The 12174-nt window shown below is 31.5% G+C and overlaps 1 protein-coding gene across 1 annotated transcript; it reads right to left on the bottom strand.

The window, feature by feature from the left end:
- Positions 1 to 1245: 1245 nt before the first annotated feature.
- Positions 1246 to 2552, bottom strand: LOC127811740 (protein LIGHT-DEPENDENT SHORT HYPOCOTYLS 4-like). The gene has a single exon (XM_052351894.1). It carries the CDS (start codon positions 2214 to 2216, stop codon positions 1653 to 1655), a length of 564 nt encoding a protein of 187 aa, XP_052207854.1. The 5' UTR covers positions 2217 to 2552; the 3' UTR covers positions 1246 to 1652.
- Positions 2553 to 12174: the final 9622 nt, after the last annotated feature.

Here is a 12174-nt window from a genome sequence, read left to right as displayed (position 1 = left end):
AAGTTTTGAGTCTTTAACTTTTTTTTGTGAATAAAAATGTTTTTTCAATATTTTTGTAATATTACGAAACGGTTTCGATATGCTTTTAAAATGATAAAAATGGTTTGAAAACATTTTTTAGTGTTTCAAAAATAAAAATATTTTAAAAATATTAAAAATGCTCTCGAGACGTTTCAATGCATCATAGACGACCAATACATATATTAGAAAGATGCAAGTATAGGAAGGGTTAAAATGTGTTCAGTCATACTATCCTTAACACTTACTCTGCTTTTATTTTTTATTTTTGATAAAACTGTAATATATATATATATATAAATATAAATGTAAAGCAAGTCCTATAGCTGCCAACAATTAGTGCCAAACTGGATGGCATTAACAAAAAATAAAGAACTTAATTAATCAATTGATTTTGTTCTTCTTTTAGTCATTAATGGGTCCCTAATTCACACATTATATATGAAATTAAAGACTGTTAATCTAGCTATATAGCACAATGACGAACACAAATGATTAGTGGCGGTGGGAAAGAATGCCTCTCCCTCTTAACAGTTTCTGATCTATACTTGAAGCATAGGACACAAGCTCATCACAGCTGAATATAATTAGTAAATTAATGTTCTATATATAATATTATTATAAAGTTGAAGATGACAAGGAGGAGAACTAACCCTAAAAGCTGCAGAATCTAACAGATATAAAGCCAAGCCACGCACGGTCTCTGTGTCCTAAACATGGATTATATCCAATGTACGAGGCCTTCAATGATATGGAGCTAGCTATATATAGCTAGCTAAAACTTTCTGCCCAAAGGGTTCACGTGAATGCACATCACTTAGCTTGATATAAGACTGACGTGACACAATCAATATATATAGAATTTGGTGTATTACCCGAATTTACTTATTCCATAGTCCGAGGATAGTGATCGTACAAGTCTGTAAAGAGATCCAACCAGTTGTTAATGGGAAGAACAAGGGAGCTTCGATGAACTCCATAAAAGGATCTATCTTCCATTGCACCCACTTCACACATATGCATATCTACAAATAAGCAAATGCAATTAAATTATGGGTTCTAGAAACCCTAGCTAGCTATATTTCTAGAGGTTTTAAGTTGATGGTTAGAGCATAAAGAACAAGCCAAGAAAATGAACCAATATAAAATTGGAAGACTTGACAAGTCTGACATATCATCTGCGCAAAGTTAGCAGACTAAAAGCAAGATGACAGGAAAAACAAACACATGGAGCATGATATGCAGATCTATTACTTGTCATAAATGGCTGCTTTTGAGTGTCATGGAACTTTAACTACAACTAGTAGACATACTCCCATTTCAAGCTACTAAAACTGCAACTGTTTGCATTATAGAAACAGAAGGGTACCTCCCAGTACAGTACCCACAAATCTGAACACAGGCCCCTGCATACTGCATTGTTTCCCAAGAATCAACCAAACACAGACTGATCAACCATACGACTTATTAATATACATACACATACACATATGTATATTGGGCAGGTGATACGGTCAAAAGTTAGTTATATATATCTCACACGAGAGAATGGTCGGCGCGTTGACCAGAGACACACGAGAGTGTGGTCTGCAGGGTTTTGTGTAAAATTTGTTTAGGAGTCGGGACTTTTCGTTTTAAGTTGCCGGTGGCAATGTCGGTGGTGGAAGTGGGGGCGGACGCTTCCGCTTCTTCTTCTCGTAGCTGATGCCTCTGGCTCTGGACTGCGAGTCGCGGACTTCTCGCAGGTAAAGCCTGACTGCAGGAGCGGCGAAGGGGTTGGCTTCAGGCTTGCCGCCGTTTTCCTCGAAGGCGGCGCGGAGGCGGCCGATGAGGGCGTCGAGGCTGCCCCAGGCCTGCCGGAGAGGGCAGGGACACGGCGACGGCGGGTTCGGGTGGCCGAAGAAGGGGCAGAGCTGGGTGTGGACTTTGGTCTTGCCGAATTGGTCGAGGTACCGAAGGAATTCGACGACGTTGGCGCCGCTGCAGCGGGAGAGAGCGAGCGGCGGCCGGTGGTTGCGGAGGTACTGGCCGAAGGTGTTCCAGTCCCGCCGCTTCTGGCTCTCGTAGCGGCTGAGCGGCGACGGTGACGGCGACAGCGATGAAGAAGACGAAGCCGCAGCCGAAGCCGAAGATGGGATCATCGTCATGTTCGTGTTGCTGCTGATCATGCTCAAGTTTTCCGCTTTGAAAGAGTCCATATTGATGTTGTTCTTGAAACTGCAGGCTAGCTGGGCTTCACATCCCTCTCTTTTGCTGCTTTATTAATAACTTGTTTGGATCAATCTATGTATGTTTGATCAATCCCAGAAAAGCTTGAAAGGGTTGTCTGGAAGGCTTTTCGGGGATTGTTTCCAGGAAACATTTAAGAGACTGGGTGGGCGGATGGATGTGATCCTAGAAATTTTCCTCCTAGAAAAGGGGGAGCAACTGTTCTCTTACACTCTTCTTCTGTGTAAAGAGAGAGAGTGGGAGAGAAAGAGAGGGAATTTGCGGTGACAGCAACGTTGAGATGATGGATGGAGACAAGCGAGAAAAGCTGAGGACTTATTTAATATTCAAAATATATATATACATATATGTATGTATATCATATGAGAGAGAGAGAGAGAGGGGGGGGGGGGGGGGGGATAGAGGAATCATATGATTTCTTCACCAATCAATCACTTGCAATGTTGATTGACAACACATTCCCATATAATGACCTAAATACCCACCACCATCCTCTTCACTGTTTCCATTTTGGGCTACTTGCAACACACGTGTCAAATTCTCTTATTTCGATGATACATGCATACATATACATATATATATACATACATACGAAAGAGAACAAATTTTAGAAAAATTATATTCTCAGCCCTAGAATTGCTCTTCAAAATCCACACCCCCACTAAATCCTTCAATAATTTTAAAATACTTATTTTGCCCCTCACATCCCAGAGCCTACTCTTCCTGTCTCTTTTTTTTTCTCTCTCACACCATATATATTCATACATGCACAAATATACACATATATATATATATGCATACCATTACCGATTGACCCACGCACACAAATATATATATACACAGTCATGAAACCCAACAATAATAGTCGGGGAACTTCCCTGACTGTGTGTGGAACACAGTTGCCATGGCTACAACCATAAAACTTTTCGTGTGTGTATATATATATAGGTGTTTGTGTGTGGGTTAGTCATAACCAACCCAACAATGACGTATATATATGTGTGTGTGTGAATGATGTGTATATGTATATGTGTGTAAATATATGTATATAGTGTAGGAAAGAAAGAGAGACGTGAGGCGACGATCGACGATCAAGGGTGATCAAAAGAGAGAGCAAACTATGGGCTGTGACGAGTAAAATAGGTATTTTAAAATTATTAAAGAATTTGATGAGGTGTGGGTTGTGAAGAGCAATTTTATCTGCTGTGGATAGAATTTTCCCAAATTTTATGACTATCAAATTCATATTTTGCCTTTCTGCTTTTTATGTGATAATTAAATTTTTTGTTATTTATATTTATATATTTAAATTAATTTAATTTGTTTATTTTAACATATAAAAAATTAAATTAAATTATTTTATTTATTTTTACATATCAAAATATAATAATTAAATTAACTTAAAAATATAAGTATATGGAGTAATTGGAATTACTAAAAGTTTGAATTATCATACAAAAAAGAAATTAAAGTACATGTGTTCAATTGACTTAAAAATATAAATACATGAATATAATTAAAATAATAACAAAATTAAATAATTACACAAAAAAATATAAATTTGGTAGCACTTAAAAGTATAAAGTATAAAATATAAAATATATTATATTAACGTTGTACAAATTTAGTTTGAGATTTTGTTATTCATATCATACATAATGATCATTTAGACTATGATGAATAATTTTAATAAATTATTAGTGACAAACATCTTTATCCTTAAACCTTATTTAAGAACCATTACCAACCATCTAAATTGGGCAGCGCAGCGGGGCCGCCACCTTAAATGTTGCATCATTTCCTTATAATTCAAACCAGTCGTATATATGGTATAATTTTCTTACCTTATCTTTATCAAAGTCTAAACTTTAATGATCTTTGCTGAACACAGGAAGAGAATGCATGAGTTGACCAGTTTTTCTAGCCACAATGTTAACAGATGGGGATCTTGTTGTCTTGTTGCTCTCATGGCTCTAAATGTAAGAACACCTTGACGACATCAGTGCAAACATTAACTGGAGATGGATGGATCCATCGAGGGTGCTGCCTAACAAATTAGGAAAATTTTATTTGGATTTGGAATTTTAAAATTTTAGTGACATTCGATATTAATGGTCAAAAATCACTAATGATTGTTTGTTATGAATAATTACCGATCGTGATTGTTGTTGAGACCGATCACCACGGTTTGCATGTATCAATACCAACACCTATAAAAGGGTGGGGTTAATTCTCTAGTATAATATTTGATGTTTAAATTAGTAGAATAAATGAATAATGAAGTAATATGTAGCGAACATTGAGTCTTTTGGCTTGGGGGTGGGGGGATTGAAGTTGTTCTTGAGATTCATAAGCTCAATTATTTTGGATCTATGAAAAATTTGTCAGATTAGATAGAGATGGCATTAGCTAGGTTCAACTGATAGGAGTCAAATTAATTTTCTTAAAATGAATTAGGGTATTCATAGCTGAATCTCTAACATTGCCAAACTCGAATATTTTAGATTGATTGAAAATTCAATGTACTTAAATTTCTAAGGTTGCGTTCTTTTTAATTTTCAATTTTCAGTTTTAAGTTTTGAATTCATTTTTAGTTTTACTAATCTTTTTTAAAAAATTAAAAGCGCGTTACTTTTTGTCATTTTGAAAGACTATTTCTCAAAATAGAAAATTAGAAAACGTGTTCTCTATAAAATTTTAAAAATAATTTTTTAATAATATTTTATTCAATAAATTTTATTATTCAGTAAATTATAAATATTTAATGTTAATATATTATTAAAAAAATATATACATTTTAAAGTTAATGAATTTTATAATATTGTTTTTCATAATAATAATAAAATATGAATAAATAAATATGTTTTGAGTTTAGAGTTTGTTTTGCATGAAAACACTCAAAATAAATTTTTGTTATTTTGAGTTTTTTTTATAATTTTTTTTATTTTTAAAAATAATAAAAAAAACGCATTTTCATTATTTTAAAAAATCAAAAACTAAAAATGATTTGAAAACAGTAAAAAGAACGCAATCTAAGATTCTTGAGCTCAAATATTTCGTTATATAATTTTTTTATTACTCGTTAACAAGAACACATAGCGAAATGAAATTAGGTGTTTTTTTAAAAATAAGTTAGTACTTTCACTTTTTTATAGGTATCCCCAACAACGGGGTAATTTTTTGATCATAGAATGATGAATATTACATGAAATATCAAAACTCTGCATTAAAATAATATTTTTAAACAAATTAAACTCGATCTATAATTAATTAAAGCACACAGGATCCATGGCAAAAAGTTGACCAGCAGCTGGTTGTGTTTGCTACTGTGACAGCAAGTTCTGCCCGCCTTGTTGCTTTCCTTGGTTTTTATTAATCTCATGGCTTCTGTAGAAGAACCTAACTTCAACATTGTAAGACTCCGAGAGTATAAGGTAACGTCTAAGAAAGATTCTAAAAAAATTAATATATATATTAAAAATAATAAAGAAAAAAATAACTCTAATTATATATTTTTTAAATTAAATATAAATAAAAAATTCTCGGATTGAACGTGTTTGAACTAAGATAGTTCAAAGATGGGTGATTCATGAGAAATTCACGTAGACCTATCAAGATAAGTTGATCTGATCATTTCTATTGCTCGATGCGAGATATTACAAACATGCATGATTCAAGCTCTTCTGTCATTTGCATTAATTCATGATATTTTAATGGCTAAGTTTATATTTTTATTTTTATATTTTTATATTTTTTTGTAATTATTTAATTTTTTTATTATTTCAATTATACATTTAAATTTTATATTTTTTAGTTAATTTAATTCTTATATCTTGATTTTCTTTTTCCATTTGTCAATCTAATTAATCTTTTTATTATTTCGATTATACTCTTATACTTACTTTTTCGGATTAATTTAACGCATATACTTTAACATGAACAGAGTGTAACGTGTGATTTATTATCTCACTTTATATTTTTTTAATACCTAAAAGTATAATAATTAAATTAATTTTAAAATATAGGTTAAACGGTATAATTGAAATAATAAAAAGTTTCAATCGACACACAAAAAAATGTTAAAGTATAAAAGTTAAATTAATTCAAAAATTAAATTTAAAAATATAATCGAAATAACAAAAAATTTAAAAAAATATTTTAATACTTTATATTTAGGTGACATGTAATTCATTTTATCTTATAGATGTCGATCCACTTAACAATCAATTGTCCTTGACACATGATTAGGCAATTGTCATGGCCACTAAAATGTATCAAAGTTGATAAATATTCAATAATCAATCTTATTTACGAGCAAGTTAGTAAAAATCATCTTGTTGAAGTCACAAGACACTTTTCTATTATAGTTATAAGATTTTTAATCATCGGCTCATTTCATAAAGCAATAATTGTTTTACTGTCGGCTTAAGTTTAGTTATATTATAGCTGGTGATATCTTTATCATAACAAATCATTATGTACAAAAACATATCGAATAATATGAAAGTGTCTTTAAAAAAGTAGGGATGAAATAAAAATCGTATTAATATTTAGACCTAGCTAGCAATAAAAAAGCCAGATTTAATTAGTCCTTTAGCCAAAGCACTAATCTTTGGATTTAACCGAATAAAAGCAGTACTAAACATGTTCAGGTGGGCAAAGAACCAAATCTTGCTGACATTTTTCCCCACTTTAAGAAGACACAAAGCAGATTACAATGTATGTTCCAATCTTTTCAAGTTAACGTTTTGTTTATGCCCGTGAAATTTGTCCCATTTGGCAATAATTAGATTTAAAATAGTTTAAAGCATAAAACTGTCTCTAGATTTTATTATTTTGGTCACGTGACACCTTTTAACTCAGATTTTGAGTCATTGTGTCACACAATTATCTAATTTAGTAATAATTCAATATTTCTTATGTTCGATAATACAATACGTATAGTCAGACAAATAATAAGTGTCTAATTATTGTAAAATTAGATAGTTAAAGTGCACAATAAGTCAAAGTCTGAGTTATGGATATTACACTCTCCAAATGACAAAATTAGAGACATTTTTATACTTTTAAGTCAAAAAAATATTATTTAAATTTGATATTTAAAAAGATATTCGATATTAATATAATACATAATATAAACTAGTAATACAAAATAACATTTCCCATAAAGCAAAAGAGATAGCATCCTCTGGAAGCAATCAGTTGAGAGAGGGATGGATGGATGGATTTGTCGATTAAAGAGATGTTTGGTACAACATGGGAAAATGGGCGGAAAAAGGAATGGCCAGTAATGGATTCTTTTCCCTTAATGACCTGAAATAATTAAAACTCTAATTTGGGCTTAGTACAGTTAGGTGGAATATATCTTTGCCTTGGTGATGAAACACTTCAAATGTAAGAAACCAAGTTGTGTTGGGGAAAAGGGTTAGCATTGAATATTGTGTTTGTACAAACTTAATAACTTTAAGCTACCCTTAATAATATCCATCCATTATCTTACATTTTACATATGGTTAATCGTGAAAATAATTTATTTTTTAATTTATAATTTTATATAATTTTTAATTTTGATAATATCATCTAATTGATTTAATTTGATGTAATTTTATTTAACATGTAAAATTAATTTTAAAGAAAATGTGTTCATATTGACTTGACATACTATATTTTATATAATAATAATATTTGTAAAATTCATATGTATACATAAATAATAAAAATAAATATAACATTTAAAAAGAAAAAAGAAGTAGAAGATCAAGTTACATTTTTTTTTTACGTATATGAGTCCTACAAATATTATTGTTATATGACATGTGATATAATAATTTAATATGAATATATTTTTTTCTAAATAAATGGATAAAATTGTACCTAATCGAACTAATTTGAATCAAATTATTAAAAGTAAAAGAATTTGATAAAATTACAACTTCACATATTGCATTATTTTTTTGATTAACCCTTATATACCTTCTAGTTTTATTTTCATGATTAAGTTGTATTGTCTTAAAAGTAATTATTTGATTCCCACAATGTTTAGCTCCAATTTAAGTTTCATTTCAGTAGAGTGCAAAGTAAGGGTAAACAATATTTCCATTAAATCAAAATGATAGAATTAAACTAGCCTAAATTGTTGGTTCACTTTGATTCAAGTTGTAGGCCGGTTCGATTTTCAAATTTGACAATTTCGATTATTTCGATTCGGTTCGACTTTCGTATTGAAAAAAATTGAAATAATTAAACTGACTAAAATGTCAAAAATAATATCATTTTTGACCAATAATTTAACAGAAGAAAAGAAGTTCTAGTTCAACAGTTCTTTTTTTTTTTTTTCTATTATTTCGATTTTTTAGATTTTTTGGTTTGTTCAATTTGAACATCGACTATTCAGTCGATTTGATTTAGTTTTTGACACAAATTCAGTCTATTTGAATTGATATCGAACTGACTGAATATTCCCTCTTAATGTAAAGTACAACTAGCTGGAAAAATAATTTTCTTTTTCTGAAAAAAAAGGAAAAAGAAAACACAACTTGGGTTCATGCATTTCTATATGATATGAACAGAAAAAAAAAATATCATTTTCCTTCACTTTCACAAATTCTATTTTCAAATGCCAATTCTATAATGTCAAGTCTAGAAAAACCAACACTATGGGACCAAGCAGAATAAACCATGATTAGTTTTTAATTTATTATTATTTTTGACTACCTAAAATGGGGTAAGGAAATAGTGATTATATAGGGTACCCTAGTTTTTAAATTAAATTTTACTAAAATAAAAAAAGAGAAAAGAGAACCCTTGTGTAAATCAAATAAGGGAAGAAGGTCTGTTCTATTTCTATTTTTTAAAATATTATTTAGATATTTAGTTGTCACAATTTTGATAACATTCATACATTGATATATTATATTTTATGTTATATTAATACGAATATACAATACATTAATATATAAGTATCGTAAAAAATATCATAATCAGATAACAAGTAAGCAAAAAATTGCCACTAAACTTTTGTACGTAATTTTTTTTATAAGTAAAAATTCATTTAAAAGAACCAGAAAGTGTTTACAGCATTTCTTAAGGTATACCCCAATTATCACAACTAAAACTAAATAAAAAGACGAAATATCAGTATCTAAACTAAACTAAACTACCAATATATAATATATATTCCTCCTGACATAAAAAGTATATAAAATATGTCAGAAAAAGTCTTCAAAATGACTATATTTGTAATTTTGAACGCACCATCTACACTTTTCTCACCTTAAGAGTATCAAGTAAAAGTTTACTATGAGTTGTCTATATCAGTATTTTTTTTTAAAATTTTAGCAGGATTTTACAATTTTGTTACATACTTTAAAAAAAAATTAATTAGCACTCAGAATCGAGATTTGTTAAGTTGAATATTTACATTGAGTCTGATGGCCCATTGCACGTTTTAGGCCCAGCCCAAATCCACCAAGGGCCCGGCCCACTCCAACTTTCTCGAGCATTCATTCTCATGTATTATATAATATATATTCTCTTCCCGCCACGGCTCAGCATGTGAAATCTCTCTCTGGAGTCTGGCCTGTCCCGTTTGATTCCAAGAACGGGAGAGCAGCGCTCTCTCTCTGTCTCTCTCTCTCTCTCTCTCTACTGAAGATTATTAAGTTCTGTGATTCTTCTAGGGTTCATATCTGTTGATTTTGTGCATATTAGGCTTTATCCTTAAGCATTTTCATTGTTCATATTCGTTCTCTGTTAAAACGCTACTCTCTCGCAAGAATTCGTCTCTCTGTAACCTATCTATATCCATCTGTCTCGTCTCATTTTCTCTTGTTCACAGACGTAACGTGTTATTAGACAATTGCTCAACACGATCACAAGAACGATTTTACAGGTTCTGATTCATTAAATTGTTGTTTGTCTGTTGCTAACTATTGAACTGTAGTTGTTTTTCACCTCAGTGTTTATGCGTGTGTTCAGTGTGTTTTCGATTTTACGTTTTCCGTTCAACATGTCTTTGTTGTTGAAACCTCTGGTAGTTTCATCGGTATCGAGATAATGTACTGTTTGTTTTGCTTTGTTTACACAATAGCAAGTCCTTTGTATATCATATGTCTGCGAGATTGCTACGTTTCTGTGTTTTCTGTACATTTTGTATTCTTCCTTTAAAATCCTTCTCTCTATATCTATGGATCCATCTGTGTGCTCTAATTCTTTCTTGTCCCGAAAACACAAGGTTTAATTTGTTGAATTAGACAATCGCTGACCAAGAGTTTCTGAAGTTGATAACCGCAATAACATGTTTGGAGTGACTGTTTCACTCTGCAGATTTTTTTTTTTTTGGTTAAAGAAAAGGCGAGGTGGGGTGATCACAAGTACAGTAACCCTGCTGGGTGTGACCATAAGGGCCCTCTATTACTACAAAAATGTTTAATTTGAATTATAACTATTGTTGAGAAGATGACCAGTTGTTTTTTGTTGTGTAATTATCCATCAAAACAGATTAACAAAAGCTAATCACAATTTAGAAATTAAGGAATTAGCCCCACTAAGCACATAAGCATCTAATGTTGAAAACACTGAATATATACTAAGGTGGAAAGCTTGTTGTTGAACAAAGTTGGGATGGAAACCCAAGTTGTAGGAAATGGAAACGAAGCAGTGGATTTGTGTTACTTTGGAGCATCATTCCATTTGGTTCTTAGGTGACTCCAATGGTGGCAAAATCTGCTCACCAAGCCAAAAAATAGGGAGTCAAATTCAAATTTTCAGCTCCAATGGAGTTCGTTATAGCCAATTTCTCTCATAAAAAATTTGGCAAAATTGAAAATGCTCGCCACATGTGGCAATCGAAATATCCCCAGCCATCTTCACCATCTCTCCCCCCCCCCCCCCCCCCCACAATGACCATCAACGTTGGAAAAGGCCTACTAGACACGACGACAAGTAGTAGCGGTAAGAGAAGAGACGTTGAAGAGTTGACGACCAACAGATCTTGAGAAGATGGCCAGAGAAGACGAGTTACAGGCGCAACGGGAGACTAAATTTGGGCTCCAACCATTAGATCCGATATATAGTGACAACAACCATGGAAGGCGGCGGCAATGACGAGCAGTAGTGGTGGAGGCGATGACAAGTAGAAGCGGTGGCAACGTCTTCTTTGGCGAGGAGCAGATCGACCATTGGACACTGGTTTGTGATTTTGAGATATTTTGTATTTATTTTTGTATTGGATGAGTGATATTGTATATTTGATTATTAATTATATGTATGTGTGTATCTTATTATTTTGTGTATTTAATTATTCATTTTGTAAGATAAAATAAATAGAATTGAAGTTTATTAATAGATAAATGAAATAGAGAGAAGAATATGAAATGTTGTTGGAACATACATAATTTTAGAGATAAAATTAGAATAAGGAGTTACTTATTTATAATATAATAGAGAGCACGATAGAGATTATTGTTGGAGTCAGGCTTACAGACTTCGAAATGTTTAGTCATAGAGTCATAAGGTTTGCCTCTCTTTTCACATCATTTTTCTTTATTTATGTCTTTTGTTTTTTTTCTAATTGTGTTTTATTTTTGTTATATGTTTAACATGAATATGATTGTTAGGTTAACTTTTTCTCAGGCAACAAATTAATTAGCTTCAATCCATGGGAATGAAGAATATGATTGTTGGCTTGATTTCTAATCACGAGGAAGGGGTCAAAAGCAAGCATTCATGAGAGCTGGCTTTGGTCAGTTTCCTCTATTCATGAAGAGAAAAACTTTAGGTAAGGAACGTTAATATTTCTATTGGCATGTCAATACATATACATTAAGTATTTTTTTTAAATATTATTAATACGTCATTGTATATATTTTAGATTATACAATAATGTATCAATATCTAAAATATTCTCACCCAAGGTAGTGAGGCGCG

This window comes from Diospyros lotus, chromosome 10, assembly GCF_014633365.1.
Source record: "Diospyros lotus cultivar Yz01 chromosome 10, ASM1463336v1, whole genome shotgun sequence".
NCBI classification, from domain to species: domain Eukaryota; kingdom Viridiplantae; phylum Streptophyta; class Magnoliopsida; order Ericales; family Ebenaceae; genus Diospyros; species Diospyros lotus.
The sequence above is the reverse complement of the archived record's forward strand: the minus strand, read 5'-3'. Positions and strand labels throughout refer to the sequence as shown.

Excerpts from the sequence above, each read along its gene's own strand:
- LOC127811740 (XM_052351894.1), bottom strand. The coding sequence starts at position 2,216 with ATGGACTCTTTCAAAGCGGAAAACTTGAGCATGATCAGCAGCAACACG.